This window comes from Procambarus clarkii, chromosome 45 (assembly GCF_040958095.1).
Source record: "Procambarus clarkii isolate CNS0578487 chromosome 45, FALCON_Pclarkii_2.0, whole genome shotgun sequence".
Classification (NCBI taxonomy): domain Eukaryota; kingdom Metazoa; phylum Arthropoda; class Malacostraca; order Decapoda; family Cambaridae; genus Procambarus; species Procambarus clarkii.
The window spans coordinates 33,062,922-33,086,694 of record NC_091194.1 but is presented as its reverse complement, the minus strand read 5'-3'; the positions used below and the strand labels follow the sequence as shown (position 1 = coordinate 33,086,694).

Genomic DNA, 23,773 nt, shown 5'->3' with positions numbered 1-23,773 from the left:
GGTACTCTCTTATCCACTGGAGCGCCCTACCAGTTATTCCTGCCTGGTTCTCCAGCTTATGCATCAACCTTTTATGGGGTACTGTGTCAAAGGCTTTCCGAGAGTCCAAAAATATGCAGTCCGCCCACCCTTCTCTTCCTTGTTTAATCTTTGTCACCTGATCGTAGAATTCTATCAATCCAGTAAGGCAAGATTTACCCTCCCTGAACCCATGTTGATGGGTTGTCACGAAGTCTCTTCTCTCCAGATGTGTTACTAGGTTTTTTCTCACAATCTTCTCCATCACCTTACATGGTATGCAAGTTAAGGACACTGGCCTGTAGTTCAGTGCCTCTTGTCTGTCACCCTTTTTGTATATTGGAACTACATTAGCAGTCTTCCATATTTCTGGTAGGTCCCCCGTTTCCAGTGACCTACTATACACTATGGAGAGTGGTAGGCAAAGTGTTCCTGCACACTCTTTCAATACCCATGGCAAGATTCCATCCGGCCCAAGAGCTCTTCTCACATCCAGCTCGAATTGGTGCTTCTTGACCTCATCTCTTGTAATTTCGAACCTATCCAAGGTCACCTGGTTTGCTGTCACCTCTTCTAGCGCCGCGACATCTCCCTGTTCTAGTGTAAAGACCTCCTGGAACCTTTTGTTGAGTTCTTCACACACCTCTTTGTCATTCTCTGTGTACCTGTCCTCGCCCACCCTAAGTTTCATCACCTGTTCCTTCACTGTTGTCTTCCTCCTGATGTGACTGTGTAGTAGCTTGGGTTCGGTCTTGGCTTTATTAGCAATATCATTTTTATACCTTTTCTCAGCTGTCTTCTCACACTGACATACTCGTTCCTGGTTCTCTGGTATCTCACTCTACTTTCTGGTGTTCTGTTATTACGGAAGTTCCTCCATGCCCTTTTGTTCAGCTCCTTTGCTTTCATACATTCCTTATTAAACCGCGGATTCTTCCTTTGCTTCTGTTTTTTCCTGTCGGGCTGGGACAAACCTGCTTACAGCCTTCTGACATTTTTGGGTGACATAGTCCATGTCTTCTATGGACTTGGTTCAGAGTTCTGTGTCCCAATGTATATCCCATAGGAATTTATTCATTTCCTCATAGTTTCCCTTTCGGTAGGCTAGCCCTTTGGTTCCCAGTTCTTTTTTGGGGGTGATAATTCCCAGCTCAACCAGGTACTCAAAGCTCAATACACTATGATCACTCATTCCCAAGGGGGCTTCCAACTTTCCTTATATCCGACTCATTTAGGGTAAATATCGGATCAAGCAAGGCTGGTTCATCCCCTCCTCCCATTCTTGTCGGTCCCTTGACGTGTTGACTTAGAAAGTTTCTTGTTGCCACATCCAGCAGCTTAGCTCTCCATGTGTCTGGGCCTCCATGTGGGTCTCTGTTCCCCCAATCTATCTTCCCATGGTTGAAGTCTCCCATGATTAGAAGTCTAGATCCGTTCCTGCTAGCCACAGAAGCTGCTCTCTCTATTATATTGATGGTGGCCAAGTTGTTTCTATCATATTCCTGTCTGGGTCTTCTGTCATTCGGCGGGGGGTTATATATGACTATTATAATTTTCTGTCCTCCAGTTGCTATGGTGCCTGAAATGTAGTCACTGAAACCTTCACAGTTCTGAATTACCATCTCTTCGAAACTCCAACCTTCTCTTAGTAGCAGAGCTACACCACCTCCTCTCCCTTCTCTCTTTCCTCACTACATAGTAGCCCTGTGGAAACACTGTGTTTGTTATGATTTTCGTTAACTTTGTTTCTGTGAGTGCTATTATGTCTGGGTTTTCTTCTAGTGCCCATTCTCAAAGTTCACTTGTTTTATTTGAAATCCCATCTATGTTAGTGTACATCGCCTTGAAGCTCACTTTCTTCTGTTCATTTTCATGTCCCTTTCTTGGCAAGCTTTCTGCTGGTGTGGGAAGCTGTTCCGTGGGTGAGAGGATCTGTGAGGTGGTTTGCAGGGTCTCAGAGGATTTTGGGGTGGGGGGTGGGGGTTTAAGGGAAGGGGGGGACAGGTAGGGTGTGGGTTAAGGAGGTAGGGGGGACATGGAGAATACGGGGGGAGGAGGGATAGGGAGGGTATGGGATGAAGGGGGAGGGGGGACATGATGGGAATGGGGAAGGGGTGTCAGGGTCAGAATGGGGTGGGGGGGGGGGGAGGGTTGGGTGGGGGCAGGTAGGGTGAGGGGAAGGGAGGGTTTCTATGCAGAGGTGGGTGGTGGTGTGGCGCCCCCCCCCCCCTCTGATTTGCTGGGATGCTGGTTTTGGGTTCTCCTCTTGTCTCTGGGACTGTTGTGTTGAGGGCTGTGATTTCCTGGTTTGCTCCTCTCCCTGCGCTTCCTCCTTGCCTCTGCTGCCCTGGCTCTCTCCTCCTTCGTCCTGTCCCTCTGGAGGAATACTTTTTTGTATCCCTCCATATGCTGCAGAAGACTCTTCCTTTCGAGAATGTCCTCCTTCGTGGTTTCGTTTGTAAACACTACCTTTACAAGTCGGTTTCTGTCCTTGTTGTACCAGCCCAACCTGAAAACCTTCTCAATGTTATGTACTGCCCCTTCCATCTGTAACCCTTTCAGTAGCCCATGTACTGCCTCTCTATCCTTGCCATTCCATTCTTGCCTGTTGGATCCTTCCTGTTCTTTGATGCCTACAACTACCTACTGATCTTTTTCTCTGCAGCAGCTGAGTGGTGCACCTTGCTGCTTCCTGTGACGTAGCTGCTTGCATCGCTATCTCCCTCACTGTGTCCATTGCTTCTGAGCTCTTTTTCAGTATATCCGCAAATGTATCGGGTACAGAGGTATTTCCTTCCAATGTAACATTCCCACCTTCCCTTTGGATGGTTATCTGATGCTCGGTCTCTTTATTTTTCTCTGAGAGATTTGATCTCCTCCCTTGCTGATGTCAGCTCACTTTGCAGATTGTTAATTGTAATCCTCATTTCATTCATCTCCCTCCTGAATTCCTCCAGAACTTGGGTTAACATGTCCTTCGTTTGGTCACTCTGGCTGTTCCCTGTGTTCCTGTTGCATCCACCTGCCATTTTGCCCTTGTCAAGAGAGAGAGAGAGATCAAACAAAGGAATTAGCAATTCCTTTGTTTGATCTCCCTGGCTGCTTCCCGTGTCCCTGTTGCGGCCTCCTGCCATTCTGTCCCTTGTCAAGAGAGAGAGAGAGAGCGAGAGAGAGTGTGTGTGTGTGTGTGTGTGTGTGTGTGTGGGGGGGGGGGGAGACGTTTGAATCTTTTTAAGACGTTCAGGGCATCTTAGGTTCCAGGCGTGGTGTTCCTTGGAGCAATTTGGGCACTTGGCTTGGATGGGCTGGTTTGCCTTGTTATCCAGGTATATTTGTGTCCTGGGGCTGGTTGCAGACTCCACCCCTCACTGGGCGTTGCCAGCCATCCTTGTGATGTCCAAATTTGCATCTGAGGCGCTCTTGGTATGTAAGGCCTGTGGTGGATCACGCCCCTAATGCCAAGATAGTTTCTCTGGAATCCGTCCTCTTACTGTGAGAAGGACTTGGGTTTCTTGCTTCGTGGCTTTTTCCTGGCATCTTTCTGCTGACACCGTATAATTCAGCTTCGATATGAGCTAGGGCTATGTGCAAGGGATAGTGGTTATCTTGAGGTTATCTTGGGATTTCGGGACTTGGCGTCCCCGCGGCCCGGTCCTCGACCAGGCTTCCTTTTGTTACACCCCCCCCCCCCCCCTCCCAGGAAGCAGCCCATAGCAACTGTCAAACTCCCAGGTACCTATTTACTGCTAGGTAACAGGGGTATGGGGCATCAGGGTGAAAAACATTGCCCATTTGTCTCCACCTGTACTGGTGATCGAACCCGGAACCTCAGGACTACGAATACGAAGCTTTGTCCACTCGGCCGTCAGACGCCCTTATAATTGTGGTGGACAATGATTTTCCTTATTTTATCCTCTGGTTTTAGTTCGTCTCATTTTCTGAAATTTTTAAGAATGGTTACAGCTGTCTAGTCTTCAGACCTTAGAATATATTTGCCTCTGAGGTTTGGCTTTGATCTGGAGCTTGGGGTACTTTGTTGTTTACGAGGAGACATCATGCTGTACCTAGAAGACTGGCAGTGCAGATTTAATCAGTAGCTGGCGTGCTCATCTGTAGAGGACTGTTCTCGGTACGTCAGAATGGAGTGGTTCTTCCTGTTGGCTTTGGTCACAGAACGCCAATTGCCATCACTGTCGGAACTTGTACTGAAGAGTTTTCCTTTTGTGATTGGGAGCAGCAACGTTGGTTCCCACACAATTCATCTGGTGGGCCATTCTGTCAGCCAAATGATTACTGTGGAGTGATGTCTCTTGTGATTCGTCGAAGTTACAATGAGGCCATAGTTTTTGGTCTTTTTGACTTGAATTTTGATTTTTAAAGTGCTAGATTCCTCAATTTTGCAAAATTGTCTACGTTGATGTGCAAGGATAACACAGGTACAGTATGAAGAGCGGAAGAGTTTGTTTGTTGGATAACACTAGACATTTCTTGACTTGAATGTTCTCCTAATGTCTTAATTGTCCCTGGATGATCATTTATGCTAATTACCACACACAAAATTCTAAAGTATGACTATGCAGATCATTAGTCCTATCTGCATTACCTTTCTTACTACCCCAGTAAAAGAAGAAATGACTGGCTGGGCTGGGTATTGGTCATAACTAAACTGGTGAGCCATAATTATATTTGTGCTCTAGTCGCCAAATGCAGTCCTCCATTTAGTGGCACACCACTTTGAACAGTCCTGATCTAGGATTCTTAAATTTTATTTACTAGAGTATTATACCTCGGTGGGATCTTTATCAAGTAACATTTGACTGCTGTTGCTTGAATGAGTGATAATTCTTAGACATGTGCCATGTGATAAGTGCTACATTACCCTGCCACACTCAAACGAGTTTTGGTGACAGGGCCCACGCACGACTTCCTTGGGCTGGTGAAGATTACCTGGGCCCCTTCTACCCCTCTTTGGGTGTTTTACACTCTAAAGTACACCCATTGGGAGCTTGTTCAGGTCAATGGAGTGTCCTGCTGGATACCCAGCCATCCCTTTGGTGGATGGCTGGGTATGCACCCATGGGAGAAGGCTTCCCACCAGTGCCAGAATGTTAAGAGGCAATGCGACTGTTGAAAAGTGGGAGTACTCCAGGGGACGACGCACCCCTTCCTGCCAGCACTTGGCCTCCCATAGGTGTCCTGGTAGGTGGTATATCTTCACTCGCAGGCTTTTGAAATTAATGCTGCATAGATACCGAACTATTTACACAGGCCCCGTGAGGTGGGCGATTAACCCCCCCTCCAACCATCCCGAGTCTGCTGGTGATGGGAGATGGGGCTCCATAACCCAGGCTGTTGGGCCTTGACCTGGCTCCTTTGACTCCAGATTGGCCCTCTCTGCTCCCATTCCTCTTCCGTGGCAGAATTGAGTTCCAGGGCCCCCAGTAATGACCACCTACACCCTGGAGTGACTCTTGTGACAACGGCATCTTTTAACACTACTCCTACGGGAAGTACAGCCCCGTACTTCCCACGCACTAATGTGCATGATTACTCCAGCCTCATATGTTCAAACATATGTTTGAACATATTATGTGTCAAACATATTGACACACATAACAGCCGTGAATAAAATTACAACACGAGTGATCTGTTGTCGTATGTGCATATATCATTGATGACTACCAATGATGTAGTCGTCAATGATATAACTTCTCCCACTCTACCAATAACCGTTGAAGTGCCACAGGGCAGCATCTTGGAACCTCTCCTCTTTCTTATATATATCAATGATCTGCCGAATGTCTCAAACATTCTTAAACCTATATTGTTTGCTGATGATACTACCCTCATCTATTCAGACCCAAACCCACATACACTAAATAATGTTGTGAATAATGAAATAAAGTCCCCTTATGGATGTCAACTAACAAACTAACACTAAACATAGAAAAGACCTACCTAGTATGCACTAATCTATCGTTATCTTAATTATAGTATCTGTGCATGGGGGTCAAACACTTTAAACCACCTCAAGCCCATCATCACCCAGCAAAAATCTGCTATCAGAATAATAACAAACTCTGCTTTCAAACAACACTCAGCCCCCTTGATTAAATCCCTAAACATGCTAAACATAAACTCACCCACACATTCTCTTGTGTCAACTTCATTAACAAAAACCTGTTTTTAAATGCAAACCATGCTCTGAAACTCTCCCTGGACAGATGTAATAGGACCCATTATCACCACACCAGATATAAATATCTCTTTGATATCACCAGAGTCAAACTTAGTCTGTGTAAACACTCTATTTGCATAGAGACCTAGTCTATGGAACTCACTCCCTAATGAATTGAAAAGCTGTCCAACTTTTGCCTCATTCAAAAACAAAAACAAAAAAAAAAAAATTTCGTCTTCATAGTTTCCTATTCTGTGCTTTAAAATTGCTCTGTATCTAGTGTTACCCAATCTTTATGTAACTAATCCAAGCAACTTTACTATAGTGATCATTGCTGTCTTCTTATATATTCAAGCAATATACTGTATTGTGCCTAATAATCCTTGTTAAATTACCATTCAAGCTGTCAATGCAATCAATCTGAGCTACCTATGTGCTTTAATATACCTACAAATCTCTCTCGTCTCATTTTTTTTCTTGCAATGTACTTATCATTTTATAAATTTTGCTTCAATTTTCCTACTTAAAATTATCTGTTAGATTAATTAAGGACCAGCCCGAAACGTTGGGCATACTAGTGGGTTTACAAGAATGTAATCACTATGCTATGTATCCTCACAAATTCAATGTACTAGTATATGCTCGATGGTGAAGGGTATTTTAAGTGCGATAAAGACTTGTTTGAAATTTACTCTGGCACTATAATGTCGGAAGCAGTGCAGGAGATAGTGTTCGACTGTTTCAGGCACCTGACAGTGAGTACAGAGTTCGTTGATGTCTGTTCTGTACTTAGAGCTGTGTGCTGCTAGTTTGGTGTGTCCCAGCCTTAATCTGGTCATCGTTACATCAATTTCTCTGCTTTTATATCGGACATGTTTCCAAGTTTCCCATTTCTTTTTAATGGAAACATAGTGCAAAGGTGAGCATAACGTTTTCCAGTTTGTTGCAAAATCCTGGGAGATGGTATCTTTGAAGGCTCCTTTACGTGCAACATGGGGAATTGGATGACGGGTGAGGTGAGGCGTGTCGTGCATCGCTTTGGCTAGTTGGTCTACAAGTTCATTATGGAGAATACCACAATGTGCTGGGACCCATTGGATAGAGGTGTCATAACCGTTCAATTGATGTTTGTGAAGAAGTTGAAGGCATGGGTAGACAATCTCCTTGCATGTTTTCGAAGAGTACGAAATTGCTTGAATCGCGCTCTTGGAGTCACTACAGATTGTGACTGTATAAACTCGCCTTGTATAAAGACTTTGGAGGTCCTGTTTGTGAGATAGGACTGTAACCATAAGAGTAATCTTCCCTGTACGCCTAAACGTGCAAGCTTTGCGAGGAGGCAAGTATGAGGAATGCTATCAAAAGCTCCTTTGAGGTCTAGGTAGACAACAAGACAATATTTACTGCTTCTGAGAGAGGTGCGGATTTCATGTTCAAGGCAGAGTATTTGATCTAGCGTGGAGCATTGCGGTCGAAATCCAGCTTGGAGTGACGGTATAATATTGTTATACTCTAGGTACCATTGGAGGCGAGTATGTACTAGCCTTTCCATGACTTTACCGAGGCATGATAGTAGGGAGATAGGTCTGTATGACGCAGGTTGGGATGGGTCTTTTCCTGGTTTAAGGAACGGAAGAATAATACTGGTCTGCCATTGTGAAGGAATATTTCCGTGAGTCCAGCATAGATTGTAATAGTTTAGAAGAGTGCTGTGTGCAGTCGGTGGAAGATATTTGATGAGCTCATATGGAATTCCATCCTCTCCAGGTGCCTTGCCAAGAGGTAGGCGGTTTAAGGCCAATCGTAGCTCGCTTAAGGTGTACATGTTGTCGACGCCGAGCATGGGCAGCGGTATGGCACGGTCAATTTCTTGTCTGAGGGAGAGTTCTTGGGCATGAAGGAAGGGTGTTGAGAGGGTAACTTTAAGGCATTCAGCGAGAACACTTGCACGCTCCTGAGGTGTTTGACAGAGTGAACCGTTGATCATCAGGGGGAACGAAGGGAATGTTGGGCGACCTTTAATGCTGTTAAATGTAGCCCAGACTTTTGAGTGTGGCGTTGTGGGTGTGAGGCTATCACAGAATGTTGCCCATCATGCTCGTTTTGCTGATAGTATGGTTTTTTTGGCCGCTGCTGTGGCCCGCCGGAGATTGACCCAGTTCTGTAGGGAGGGTTGACGTCTTTGTTTTTGAATGGCTCGTCGGCGTAAAGCGACTGTTCGTGCACATTCCGCGTTCCACCACGGTTTAAGTGGTTTGTTGGACTTATGTCCTGAAGTTTTCTTAAGCATTTGGGTGGCTGCAGAATTTATGGACGAGGTGATTGTGGACAGGCGCTTGTTAGGGTCTACTTCGTCTGTGTCTGGGAGGCGGACAATATCAGCCCATTTTTTCTTGTCTAGGTACTTAATGTTCCACTTGGGAAGCGTAAGCGGGTGGGTTGGTAGGTGAAAGTTAGTAAATTTTATTATGAGGGGTTTGTGGTCACTACCAATATCTGGTCCAGTATGAAACTGTAGTTCATGTTGAAAGTGTGCAGAGCCAAAGCAGATGTCCAGTGAGGCTTCATAATTGGTTCTGTAGTTAAAGTAGGTTGCAAGGTAGGGCGGCGAAAGAAGAGTATATGGTGTAGTGTCTAAGTAGTTGTACAAATCGGTGCCTGCAGTATTTTGGGTACCTCTACTCCATGTGGGGTGGTTAGCATTGAGATCACCTGTAACAGTGATCGGGTGTCGTAATTGGTTAAGATAAAATTCCAGTTCATTTGAGTTTATGGTGCCTCCAGGGTTGTATATACCCAGAAAGGATATGTGTGTACCATTATAAGGTATTAGGCATGCTAGAACTTCTAATTTACCGTTCACAAAATACGTTAATGTTACAGGTTTACATGTCATATTACTTCGTGTTAGAAGGAAAATGCCACCCCCCCATACGGTTGGGTCTGTCCAGTCTCTGCATCTGAAAGTTTTTAAATACGGGATTTTGTTTGGGAGTTAGCCAGGATTCGGTGATGAATGCTAAGTCCGGTTTGGATGAGTAGAGGAATTGTTTAAGTTCTGTGAGGGATGTTTTGATGCTTTTTGCGTTCCAAGTCATGAAGGTTAGGGGAGCCATTTAGGATGTTTGGGTTGTGGATGTGTCTGTTTTCTTTGGTGCGCCCTTAGTGGTACGAGTTGGATACCTAGATGTGGATGGTGGCTGTGTCTTACTCTTGGTACTGGTGGTTGGGGTTTGTGGCACGTCAGCCTGGGGAGTGGTTTTGGTGAGGCGCGCTAAGGAGGTAATTAGGAGTTTTTCCATCATCTGATCAAACAATGTGTCTCCAGCATTGGTAGCTTTATTTGGGCGGATGTCAGTGTCTGTAGCTGTTGATGGGGGGGTCTGTTGGGTCAGCCTCAGGGGTGGGTTGTGGTACTTGGGCAAAAAATTTTGTTAGGAGTCGGTCCAGGGTCTTTTTCAGTGCATTTTCGATGCGAGTGACGAGTTTCAACTAAATCAGGATTCAGTTGCGCGTTTTGTGAGAGATGGTTGAACCCTGGGGTTGCGGGATTGTCGGAGACAGGGATATCCGGTACAGGCGAAGGTTGTGGTTGAGTGTGAGGTAGAGGTTGGTGATGGGCTGAGGAAGGTTTTTTTAATGCACTGCTGTATAGCAGGTTGGTGGTAGGGGGAACCTTCATTTTCGCTGCTGCTGCTACGTAAGAAGGACGTTGTTTAAATGTGATGTCATGCTCGCCACCACAGTTTGAGCAGGTGAGTGTATCCGATGCACAGTTTTGTGTGTTAGTGGGAACCAGAGCATTTCCCACATTTGATATCTTTAGTGCAGCCCTTCAAGGTATGGTTAAAACCCTTGCATTTAAAACATTGGGTGGGATGTGGAACATACACCTCTAGTTTGTGGAGGAAGCCGTTCAACCAAATCCTATCAGGGGGAACGTAGTCCAGAAAAGTAAGCAGGGCGGTGCCTGTATCACTCAGTTCTCCGTTCGTGCGTCGCATAAATTTTTTTATTTCATAGAGTGGGATGCCATTTGTGTCGATTTGTGCCTTAATGTCTTCTGCGCTGATGTTACAACATGCCGGATTACATATTTCACTAATCTGTCTCCTAGTGGTTTATAGCACTTAACTTTGTAACCACAGATGTCAGTAATGTTTGAAATCTCCAGTTCCGCGCTGTGTTTGTGATCCACTGCAATCAGGTTCTTTAGTTTGTTTGGTCTGATATCGTGCACGTCGATTCCGAATTTGTGGGGAATGGCATTATATAGGATGCTTTGTGCCCTACTATTTCGGAAAATATTCTCATTTTCGCCCTCAAAAGCAATGATAAAGGTTTGTAACTCAGAAGAGCTTGGCCTACCTTGGTTGAGCGGTGGGTGTTGATATTGAGGCCGCGTGGCGTCGGCCTCATTTCTGTTTACCTCTGATAAATGGCGGCGCTTTGCCTCCAGTCTGTTTGCCTTACTATGGTGTTTGCTGTCCATGAATTCTCCTTCGGGCTCCTCTTCTATGACCGGGTGACGTTCAGGATTCAATTTTGTGGTATGCAGTAGTGGTTTTCCAACATCTTCTAAGGTATCTTCGATGGTTGTACGAGAGACGCCATGTGCGCCTCCAGCAGCCGCCATGACACCGGCCACCTCCGCGGGAGCTCACTCAAAACACGACCGCGTCCAACACGCAACTCCGTCACTTGTTCACTCAGTTGTAAACAAACACAAAGTGCCCCGAGGTATCGTCGTGGGCGCTTCTTGCTCCCGAGATGCCCATCCCTCTCCCTTGAGAGGTAGCTTTCAATGAATATTGATTGATTATTTTTACAGTCTAGACTTATGGTTGAGATAAGATGTGATTATAATATAATTAGATATAAGATTTAAAGATTATAAGTAGTACTTGATAGCACCACTGATTCTTATAAAGGATTCGATTTTTATCCCTACCGGATGTTGAATAAATGTTCCAATAGTTTTTTAATTAACAATCCTTCTAGAAGCTTCTGGATCCTTGAGAGATCATGTACAAAGTCACGTAGGCATCAAAAGGGCCCTGTTGCGTACGTGTTCATGGGGACATTGTCATCTAGGATCAAGCTATATAATGAATCTATAATGATTCTAATATGATTTTGATATGATTTAGATATGATTTTGATATGATATAGAAATGATATAGAAATTATACATTTCTTAGATGATTATTAGATATGGTGGGTAAAAATTTCCCACACATTTTGAGGTAGCTCATGTATTCCATCTGAACAGGATGCTTGCTTGGGTATAACTTAACTATAAAAATGTTCTACTCCAGCAGAAACATTTTGTGTTGCAAGCACTTTGTTATAATGATCTAACTTGGCCTGAGTTTTGTCTTCATAGTTGGCAAGGTCAGATTCAATTAGACTTAATTCGTCTGACTCAGTATGACTGACAAAGAGTATGTTTCAATAAGACTCGATTATATCCTTTACATGGTCATATTTTTAGCTAGCCACCTTTGTGGAAATTCTTAGTCTGGAAATGTCAACTGGGTTAGTTCCTAACCAGTTGTCACATTTGTTGAATAGTCTTGATAAGTGACTGTTCAATCCTTTGCTCAGCCAAAGTTTTATTTTCTTCTATCTGTATTTGTTTTGATCTCTCTTTTTCCCTTTCGACTTGGGCTTTCTCTTTTTCCTTCTCTTGTTCTAACTCCAGTTCTCTTACCCTGGTTTTCTCTTTTTCTTTCTCCTGTTTCAACTCCAGTTCTCTTATTCTGGTTCTCTCTTTTTCTATCTCCAGTCTGGTTTTCTCCTTTAACTTTTCTACCACCAGTCTGGTTTTCTCTTTTTCTACCTCAGTTTTCATCTGAAGTTCTAATTTTAACTTTTCCAGTTGGAACTGTCTCTCCTCACGTTGTTGTTGCATTTGAAGCTCTAGATGGAATCTTTCCAAGCTCCTGTTTCTGCTACTCCTGCTACTGCGATTACTCCTACTTGATCCTTGGGACCTCACGTCATCTTGTCCATCATCCTCCTTTCCACTTCCAGCTCCTTTCTGGGCTCCTTGTTTTGCCGCTTAACTCTTAGCCCTCAGCTGTCTAAGGATCTCATCCTTCACTCCAGCCACTTTAGATGCCTTCACCCTGATGCCACATTTCTCTGCTATCTGCTTCAACTGCTCCTTGGTGCAACCTTCCAAGTCCTCAGGCTTGCCAGACTCTACAAACGCTTGCACCTTCTCCATCCTGTCCTGTGAGTCTTCCCAAGAGAGAGAGAGAATATACCTGTGGTCACACAGGCTAATAATAGGTAGCCCGCTCAGCTGCCACAATGGATGTATTAGTCCAACCTCCTGGACCCAAACTGAGGGTGTGTTAATCCAATCTCCCGGACAGGTCCTCAATATCTTGTCCTGGACCGCCTGAGAGGGTTGGGGCTTATGGGGCTTAAACCTCCAAAGAGAGCTCTGGCTGTTGCACCAGACTGTTGCTCGTGTACAGGTGGACAACGTCCCCCAACCACTCTCTGCCAGAACAGACAACCAACCTTGGCAGCCACACTCCCCCTACCGTCGGTCGACCAACAATAAACTGTGGAGTGCTTGAAATTTCTCAGATCACCCTGCACGCCTCTTGATCTTGGAAAGGGGTTCATCATCACATATCTAGGGGTGCAGCTGTAACACTGGCCTTGTTCTGTGCACACACACGCTACTTGAGCCCCGTGACTCCCCACTCTCTCTTTGTCTGGAATGATCTCCTCAGTTCCCCTTTTGTAAATAAATATTTTCTATCACCCTATCCACAGCTGTGATCCTTTCTCTCTCTCTCTTCCCACACCCCCCCCCCCCTTCCCTTCTGCTTTCTGGGAAACCTCACCAGGTGTGACGGTGTCCACCCCTGTATTTCTTCCTTCCCAGATTAGAAGAGTCATATCTCCATAGCCTAAGTGTTCTCGGATGTTCAGGGAACATTTTCATGTATGGGAAAGCGTGGAGCGTGATTAAGCTGGCTGTAAAGTGGCCAGCTAAGTTTGATAATGCAAGGGGCTTACGCCTTTTGAGGCACAGGACGGTGTCGAGTCATCCTGTTTCCCGCCAAGACGTCCTGACGCTTCCCGGCACGTGATTGGCCAGGTGAGGTCACGTGCCTGAAGTGACCAATGACGAGAGCCCTCGGGCGGTGTGATGTCATGAGGCGGAGGGCCCGGGGCGGCTGGCGCCTGGGGCGGGAAGACAGTACATCACGAGCCGTCATAGAAGGAAGAGGCGCTCGAGCGAGCTCCGGACCTAGAGAGCCCTTACTCGTAGATTTAAGCTCCGCTTTGATTCTGCAGACAGTCGGAAAAGCCATCCAACTTCCGTGGAGTGCCCAGAGGCAAGGACGGACCTGATGAGAGAGCCAAGAGCTCTATCAAGAGTCTGCAGCAGAGGGAACGTTGGGCTGGTGACGTCTGGGACGACCACTAGAGGACCACGTCTTACACATCAAGCGAGAAGCTAGGGCCGGGCTCAAATCTACTGGCAGTGAGGCGAGAGGAAGCTGTGCGGGACTGCGAGGTGTTGGCAGTGCCAGTGAGAATGGAGGACGACGACGGAGGTACCTGTCTCCAGTACCCCAGAGAAGAGGAGGAGGAAGGCAGTACCTGTTGGGAGTCAGCACGGTGAAGATGCGTTACCACGAAGGCGACGGAGGAACCTGTGTGTGTGTGGGAACTAGTCGTCGACAGAGCAGACGCCAGAACCAGGAACCTCAACATCCCTCAATAGAGGACGAGTCAGCTTCGTGGTTGGAGTGAAATAAGGTAGATAATTGTCCCTCCCTTACCCCTTTTGAGCTAGGCGATTTAGAGTATTTTATATGTTGGGAATATTTCCACTCGTCATTTTATTGTCTAAGTGACAGGACGTTAGGCTAGGAGCCAAAAACTCATTTAGGCATGAGTTGGTGTGGGTGATCATTAAGGCGGGGATGTTTGTGATCCTGGAAGGGTAGTTGGTGTGCAAGGAGCCACCAACGTACTCTGAAACGTCCAGCTGATCGCCTTGCTAGAGGCGTGGGAAAATCACGACATTCTGACAGCTAGAGCCGTCAGCTGATCGTGCTGCCAGAGGCGCGAGGTGTGTGCCCGCGCTGGAGGAGTGGACCCAGTCAGCTGACCGTGTTGCCGCCAGCAGATTTTTTTTTTTTTTTTTTTTTTTTTTTTTTTTTAGCAGGGATAATCCTGCGCGGGCCCTAAGCCTCTGGCTGGCCCACTAAGTGATGCTCGTTTCTGGTTTACCTGGGCGGAGGATGAGTATGTATGACCCGTATGGTCGCTTCAGTGAGATTTTGCCATATGTGTTTAACAACTTCCTCTGCTCTGTCGAATCGAAGGTGAAATCTTAACGGGTTTGTAACTGTGCACTGTGTTAGATAATGTTCCAGTGGTCTGTCGGGCATTTCTCCACAGTGTTGACATTTCCTCTCACCTTCCGGAACCCGTAAGCCTATTTCCCATGCACATGGGTATCCAAGCCTGATGCGATGTAAGTGCACTTCTGTTGTTCTACTGCCCCCTTTCATCAAACTAAGTGGTTCGTAGTTGGTGGAATTCTTGTACCAACCCGCAGATCCTGATGTTGCAACTGCTGCGTCGTGGTCACTGTACAGCCTTCGCATTGCTCTGTTTCGAATCACTTTCTTCATCTGGGAGAGACTCGGTGGTATGGAAATGTCTACATTCCTCCTCTTAGTAGCAAGTTTTGCAGCTTCGTCTGCAATGTCATTACCTAATAGTCCCACATGACTTGGCACCCAGTTGATAAGCACCCGTCGGCCTTGTCGGTGGAGTGTGTGCATGAATGATAAGACATTGGTGGTCAGATGGATGTTATCACATATGTGTTCCTGTTGCAAGGTTTCAATGGCGGTTCTCGAATCTGTATGGACGATAACATGTTGGCGGTGTTCAGCAAGAGCATGTTCCAAAGCCTTTTGAATGGCTAGCATCTCAGTCTGTAAAGTCGAACACCCATTTGAGAGCCTCCAACTATATACAGAGTTTCCTGCTTTAACTGCAGCTCCGGTGTCCTGTCCCTGCTGGTCTACTGACCCATCCGTGAAGTAAGTGAAGCTGTCGGATGCCATGTTTGCTTCTATATGCATCTGTGCAATGTGACGTAGCAGATGAGGATGTGTCTGGGTCTTCTTTCCGTCAAGAGCCATAATCTGAAAGTCTGCTGGCAGAGATTCCCAAGGGGCTTGTATAACAAAGTCTGCATGTATGTCGTCAACACCCCTCTCAGTGACTGTGTTTGCCATATCGAACGTATCGATGGCGTTTATCGCACAATGGGTCCACCTGTTGCTATTGGAGGCTCTTCTGTCCAGAGTTAGTGCTCCAGTGATCAAATCTTTAAGTGAACTGATTCTAGGTCTAGTCAATATCTTGGTCAGCATGCACGCAGCAATCCCCTTTACCCTTACTTCAATCGCCGTTAGCTTCGTCTCTAGTCTTAGGTTCAGGATTTTAGTCCATCTGGGAGCACCTGTTATGACTCGCAATGCATCATTTTGAAGAACCTCAACGTTTGCCCACTGACCAGGAGAAAGAGTGAGTAAGGCAGGTGCTGCATAATCAACCAGGGAACGAACGGCGTGTATGTAAAACATTCTCAACACTCTGTGTCCCGCTCCTAGACGGGGCCCTGTGATTGCTCTCATTATATTTATTCGTGACTTTGCTTTCTCCTTTAGATATTGAATTTGCTTATTGAATGTCATCTTAAAATCAATCCACACTCCGAGATATCGATATTGTGGAACCCACTGAAGGTTAATGTCCTGAATGCGTAGGTGCCTGTCTGGAGCCTTGCCACCTAGTCTCATCGCCTTAGACTTCTGTGCAGATATTTTTAGCCCTAAAACACTGCATTCAGATGTCACTTGATCTAAAGCACCTTGAGCTTTATTTAGAAGTGAAGGACCCGTAACGACTAATGCTAGATCATCAGCATAGCTTAGCAATGTAACCCCTTCTGTAAAGGACATGGTAACAAGGTTTTCCATAAGGATGTTAAAAAGACTAGGACTGAGGACTCCTCCTTGTGGAGTCCCATTCTCGTGCAAGTGGTAGTCCGACACTTGTCCTTGCAACTTTACTCTGGCATACCTGTGACTTAGGTAATCTTGAATCCATGCTAGCATTTTCCCCCTCACACCTTTTTTAACTAAGGTGTGTAGTATTGCTGGCGGGCTTGCAAGTTCAAATGCTTTTTCCAAATCAAGGAAGACCACTATAGCTGGACCCGAGTTAACTGTTCCTAGTAATGTTGCTATGCAGTTGGCAGTACCTACACCTCTAGTGAAGCCAAATATGTGTTTATGAAGGTCTCCAGTCTTCCACAGTAGCCTATTTAAGACCATCCGTTCTGCAGTTTTACTAACGCATGATGTTAAGGAAATGGGTCTGTAATTGCCAGGTTCATTCGGCTTAGGAATCGGTATGATGTCTGCTTTCTTCCAAGAGGGCGGTAGTTTGCCTTGCTGCCAAGACGCATTGATGACGTCCAACATCCCTCGGTCTCCAGCAGGACCTGCACGTGCGATCATTGAGTATGTAATGTTATCAGCACCTGGAGCAGTGTCCTTACCACCCTTTTTGGCTCTGCTTAGTTCCTGTTCGGTGAAGGGACAGTCACATTCGTCATTTATAGCTATGCCCTCATGAATGACTGTCATCCTCTCTTGTTTTAAGTGTTCTTGCTGCCTTCGGACCATTGCAGGAAGCTGATATGAAGCTGTTCTTTCTGCAAATTGGAGAGCAAGTCTCTCAGCCTCCTGCAATGGTTGAATACATGCCTGTGGCCGGGCTGGTCGACCTGATATAGTTTTAATCTGACCCCATATCTTGCCAAGACTACTATGTTCATTTAGAGTTTGACACCACTCAAACCATCTTGCCTCCTTTACTTCTCGAGAAACTCGCCTTGCTTCAGATATCACCGCTCGTAGCAGAGTTCTTCCTTCTGGTGTGGGGTTTCTCTTTAGATGTTTTCTGAAGATGTTGACTCTGTGGTTCTGTTCTTTAACGTCATTACTATAGAATCAATAGTTCTTTCGTTTCGTGTTACCTGTGATAATGATTGGAATAGCTTTGTTCGCAGCAGCTGCAACGGCTTCCTGCAGATTGGTCTCGTGTATGTTCAAATCTTCAGGTGGCGTGTACGTTGCATACCATTTTTCAAGTTCTTCCTGGTATACATTCCAATTGGCCTTTCCTAAATTCCACCGAGGCCGCGCAGGTGGTGTAGGAGGTCGTGCCAGGTTTAGTGTCGTGACAGTAGCATAGTGGTCACTAGTGATCACCGGGTCTACTTCCCACTTCGCCTGTTGCTGGAGTGCTGTGGAGATGAATGTAAGATCAAGGGAACCTCCTAGAATGTGAGTGGGTTCCCCAGTGTTGAGAAGTGTAATTTCAGGTACTCCTCGCAGAGCTGCAGCTAAATGGCGCCCATCTGCATTGGCTGGCCCAGTTGCACCTAACTCTGGATGATGAGCATTAAAATCTCCAGCAAGAATTAAATTTTCCTGCGTGGCCAAGGCAAGCACTGCCTCTGCTTCTAGTTTACGTCTAGGGGGCTTGTAGACGTTGTATATGAGGAGCTCAAAATTAGCCATATTCACTGTAACTGCTAATACCTCTACTCCATCCCCACATGAAACCGAGTCTATTTTCTTGCTGGGTATGGTGTTTCTGACTAGGGTCATTAATCCTCTTAGTCTCCCCTGCTCATACGGGAGAACATAGTGCTGATATCCAGCTAATCTGAAGGATTTCGTGGCTGGGAAAAGAGTTTCTTCCAAAACGATTATATCTGCTTTCGTGCTGATTGCAGCCTCCTGAAGTGTGTGTTTTTTATTTCCAAGACCTTGTATGTTCCACTGCAGAATTCGTAATGGCCAGACGACGGGTTCGGTTGGTGTTGCTTGTTCTACTAGAACTCCTCCTCGGAATCGACCTCTATAGTCTCCGCCTCGCAAGTCGTGTCGCTGCAAATCGGACTGCATTGATAGTTCGTGGTCATCCCCGACGTTGTTGGAATCTGTGCATAACTGTGGTCCATCGCTATGTTGTTGGAAGCGCTGCAGGTCGGACTGCATTGATTGTCCGTGGTCAACCCCGGCATTGTTGGAATCTGTGCAGAACTGTGGTCCATCACTTTGTTGTTGGTATTGCTGCAAGTCGGACTGCATTGAGTGCTCGCGGCCGTTTCTTGTGTTGGCGGAACCTGCGCATCTCTGCTGTTCAATACGTCTTTGTTGGCGTTGCTGCAGATCAGACTGCATTGGCTGTTGTTGTCTGTCTCCTGTGTTGGAAGATTCTGTTGATCGTGGGTGGTCACTGCGTCTTGCAGTTGCGTTTGTGAATGTCGATGTTCCGGTGTCTTGACTAGCCGACTGTTGTCGGTAGTCAGTATGTCCAAGTTGCGTTGTTTGTCCTCTAGTGCTCCATCCTGTCGGAGACTGTCTATTTCTCGTGTAACTGTGGTCTGCTGCACGATCTTGTCCATTATCACACAAGTGATGTCTTGAGTCTGTTGTTGTGAGGCGTTCTGCGTCATCTGTAGGCAATTGATAATGGTTTCTGCCATGATCTTCACGATGGTTTGCAGCTGGACCTCGGTAAAACTGTATAGCTGGGGAGTAGATTCCGAAAGTAAGTGTTTTCTGCTCATTTGCACTTGCTGGACTTCTGCAACACTTTCGTGTAATGTCTGATTCGGAATTGACAGATTCGGGAAATTTTGCTCTGTGAGAGCGGGTGGCTGTTGTGGCTGTGCACGAGTGTTCCAGACGTTGGTGTTGGTGGATGTACCGCTGGTCAGTGTGTTGACCCTGGCCTGAGCTGTCTGCACTTTTTGTTTCCGTGCAGAGCAGGTTGTGCTCCAGGCATGATGTTTGCCTCCACAATTTGGACATTTGGCTGTTGTGGTCTGGTTTGCCTTGTGCTTGGCAATACAGTCTTTGGTGGGATGTCTCAGGCTGCACACTCCGCACCTCTCCTGTCCTGTGCAGCGTGACTGATGGTGGCCGTATTTCTGACACCTGAAGCAGCGTAGGGGTTCCGGAACGTATGGCCTCTGTCGGTATGTCCCCCAATTTCCAAGACCGAAAGTTTCCGGCACATGTCCCATGACGGTCACCAGAACCTGACGCGTCGCTGCCTTGTCTACTTTTGTGTGGCAACGTTCCGCACTCAGGACTTGCTTGTGTTCTAGCACTGGATCCAGGGGAAAGTCGATTGGGTATCCCAAAAGCACGACTCGTGTGCGTCGTTCTGAAGGGTCCAGCTTTACCAAGCACACAGGTTTCCCCTGCAGGACTCTTACCTTCTCTAAGTAATGTGCAGTCTGTTGGTCTTGTGGTGTCAGTATTATTTCTCCCTTCAGGTTGACTGTAATGGAAAGTTTGAGCTCTGGTTGTTCTTTTTCCATCGCCGTTACTACTCCATATGCTGTAGGAAAGTGGTCGGTCTGCATGATCTTGAATTTCGGAAGAAGTGCAGAGGCTGGCGATGTCTGGTGTGAGACTGGTGGTGTCCTCCCCTGTCTCATACTGCTGTCCTGCGGCTGGGCTGTGGAGAGAGGAACAATGGCCGACATTGGCTGGCGTGAAACCGGTGGTGTCCTCTCCTGACTCATACTGCCGTCCCGCGGCAGCGTTGCGGACAGAGAAGCATTGACTGACACTGGCTGGTGTGTGACTGACGCTGTCCTCTCTAGGTCCATTACGTCCGCTGACTTGCTGGTAGAAGCAAGTGGTAAAGCCTCGATAGCAGTTTTCTTTGGGGCCTGCTGCACATCGGTCCCCCGTCCTTCCTCGTCCGAAAGCTGCTTCCATTCCCTCTTGCGCTGAGCCTTCCCCATGGCTCTCTACACGTAGTGAGAACCGACTCAAACCACCGGAGCAGCAGGCGACACGTCCTCACTGCACGGTAGCTCAGGAGCAACCCCGCCAGCAGATGATTCCAAACATAGACATTTCTTTATGCCATTTATATATGCATATATGTTTTTCTTCAGTAAACTTTTAAACTAACTGAGGAGTTTAAGTGATCCTCCATTCTCTAGGGCTATATATATATTATATATTTGAGACCATTAGTGACACCTTGCACTGCATGTGTCATTGCATCCTTAGCCAAGATAATTAATGAGACCACCGACGTGTTGCTGGGACAAGAGTATAAACACCCAGCTGGCGACCTCAGGACAGACCAGATAAAGCAAGAGAAAATGTCCCAGTGTCAGGACAGGCATGTTTAAGTAAGTTATAGGAAGCTTGAACCTTCCCACTCGCTAGGGGTGTATAAGGCCAGCCCTTAGTTGACTGCGGGAGCCCAAGGGCGAGCAGTGGCGCCCAGTACTGAGGGGCTAAGACCAGTGGGACGACCCCAACCACAAGGTGGAAGGGGGTGAACTCTGACACAGGACAAGGGCAAACACATGTTAACTATACACATTTAATAAACAAAGAACACGTAAAGTACACTACATAAAAGAAACAAAAATATTGACATAAAACACTCTAAGCTACTACAATCTGGTTGCGATCCAATACCCTATCTTGGCTTCACCAGCTGTCCATATCAAGTGTTTGCCCAACTCCTGGCTAGCCACTAATTACCCCCTCACCAAGTGGGGTTCACTCTTTTCATAATAATACTATACAATCAGCCCTAACATATATATAACTCAGCCTATGGCTGTAACAATAGAGACATCTGCATATAAATTCCTCAACCCAAACAAATGGTCAATCTCCCACTGCGTCTTACACGCCAATGACATTCAAGCACTCTCCTAATACATTATCAGTAGTCACCATGAACCTCTGCTCCGCATCTAGAGGCTCACTACTCTGTATATCTCTAGGTTCTCCCAGAATTGTGTGTGGGGATCTTCTGCAGCCCTCCCAGACTGCTACACAATGAAGTTTTGCAGGCGATGAGTCACAATAACGTGGCTAAAGTATGATGACCAGACCACACACTAGAATGTGAAGGGACGTCGACGTTTCGGTCCGTCCTGGACCATTCTCAAGTCGATATAGACAATCGACTTGAGAATGGTCCAGGACGGACCGAAACGTCGTCGTCCCTTCACATTCTAGTGTGTGGTCTGGTCGTCAATGAAGTTTTCCTCGAACACCAGTGGTTCTCCACCACTGATTCCACAGAAGCACGTGAAACTTCACTTCACTGCTCCTCGTCACAGATTGAGGTCCACTCTTCACTATGGGGGGCTCTGCTCTTCCACAGAATTCGGCATTCACTTCTACAGCCTTGAAGTTCTATCCGTTAACTTCTCCACTGACCTTCAAGTTCCATCAACTTCTCCTCCAACAAACCTGCAATTTTCATTGACATGCCAATTAAAATGTTTCCCTTCTTAAGTATAACTAAATGTATTTACACACAATAATTCTCCTTCACTCGACATCTCTTTAAACTCTCACACGTCGCGAAGGGAACTCCCCCGTTTGGGTGATTCCATGCTCTACCCTCGCTAGCAGCCACCGCCGCCTTCCTCAGTCAACCACTGGCCTCCAGAGAGAGTGGATGTGTCACTGCCTCCTCCAGCTGGTTGCCTCATCTTTACTCTTATTTAAGCTTACTGCCTTAATAAAATATACGTATAAACACTTGCCACGATTGCTGGGCACACGATCAACTGCAGGCAATCACTAGCAACTGGTTAAGCAGCCTTACCACAGAATTTTATCTGGCGCAGGGCAGGTTCAGGTCCCAGTCTCCGACATTGGCGATCTCCATCGCCCACAAAATCGCTAGTAAACTGCTTCACCAGCCTCTCCTGGTCCTGACTCGAGCACTAAGTTGTTCCCAGGCTTCATACACGAGCGCCTGACTGGTCCCCTCCTCTTGACGGAGTACAAAATTAGAGGTTCATCCATTACTGTCAGGAACACAAAGACAATGCAACCTTCTCTCACGACTTCTGTTGCTCGAGTGAGGTCAAGTTGTCTGCAGTGAGTCTCATACTTTGCCAACAAACTCGACATCTCATGTGAAGTCATTTATTTACATATGTATTCTCTGCCTATGCTTTTAAACTCTTCATTAACCCTAGCCAAGTATTTAATATATAATCACATGTCTATATTTTCTTTGACCTCTCAGTTGGTCTGGTTTGCTGAATAACTCTCACAGGGTAGACTCATTTTTCAGGCTACCTGGAGTCATAACAATATTTACACACTATAATGATGATATTAATATAAAACGCGAAAAATATAATTTTTCTGACAATCTCTGCATGAACCGTCTCAAAGATATAGTTTTTGTGTTGGAATCACAAAAAAAGATTTAAACTCTGAATTTCTAATAATATATACAATCTTTATTTGTGAATCTCGAATCTCTAAATAATAAAGCAATATATCTGAAAGCATGTAGGCTTCGGTGTGCCATGAGTGAAGAGACATGTAAGTATATAGTAGTTACGTATACCAGCAAATAACAATCAGTATCAATATTGGTTTTTATTATTTTATATTTATATATTTATTTATTTGCAAGAAAGTACAATGCAGTTGTGGGATTACATGAATTGGATTTTTTACATTCTTGTAACGTCACTAAAACGCATAACATTTCGGGCAGAGTACATAATAATAATAATAATAATAATAATAATAATAATAATAATAATAATTTTTGTTTACAGAAGGTACAATGGGTTTGTGAGATTACATAAAATTGGTATTTTTACATTTCTGTAACGCCACTAACACGAATAGCGTTTTGGGCAGGTCCTTAATGTCCTTAATGAACAGATTTTGTTTGATTCTGGGGAAATTAAAGAGATATTTATTTCTGGCGTGGTGCTCATGTGTTCTATTACACTTATCAACGAAAAGTTTCAGATGAAGATTAGCATTTAGGAACAAGGTTTTGTATATGTAAATAGCACCTGAGAATGTGTGGAGTGAGTGTATGTTTAGCATGTCATGGGACTTCAACAGATGGGCTGTGTGTTGTCTGAAGACAGAGTCTGTTATAGTTCTGATAGCAGATATTTGCTGAGTGATGATGGGCCTGAGGTAATTTGCAGTGGTTGAACCCCATGCACAGATTCCGTATGTAGGATAGGGAGAGGATAGATTAGCGAGTAGTATAATGATGGGGATGCAAAGAGGGGAACATATCTGATTTTATAGAGTGTACCGACCGTTTTTCTAAATTGTTTTGGCTGTGTGTTGTATGTGGATGTTGAAGTTCAGTCTTTTGTCTATGTATAAGCCAAGGAACAGTCGCTCAGTTTTATTGCTGATATTACAATGTTTATTTTAAGTTGAATTTGATTTGATGATTTACTTCCAATTAAAATGTAGTAGGTTTTTTCTATGTTTAGTGTGAGTTTGTTGGTTGACATACATGAATGACTTTTTTAATTCATTATTTACAATATTATTTAGTGTGTGTGGGGGTTGGAGTCAGAATAAATGACGGTAATATCGTCAGCAAATAGTGTATGCTTAAGAATGTTAGAAACATTTGGCAAATCATTGATGTATACATTAAATA

General features: G+C 45.5%; 1 protein-coding gene across 4 annotated transcripts in view; it reads left to right on the top strand.

Moving 5' to 3' along the window:
• LOC138349521 (sulfotransferase 1C4-like) overlaps positions 1-23,773 on the top strand; it is a 53,237-nt gene that overhangs the window by 25,948 nt on the left and 3,516 nt on the right. Inside the window, exon 5 of one of the 4 annotated variants that reach the window (XM_069301502.1) lies at positions 12,233-12,420. The exons of the other annotated variants lie outside the window; for them this stretch is intronic. Within the exon in view, the coding sequence (XP_069157603.1) occupies positions 12,233-12,271 (39 nt within the window). The 3' untranslated portion in view covers positions 12,272-12,420. Of the gene's footprint in view, positions 1-12,232; positions 12,421-23,773 lie in introns of those variants that run through there. 4 annotated transcript variants of the gene reach the window in all.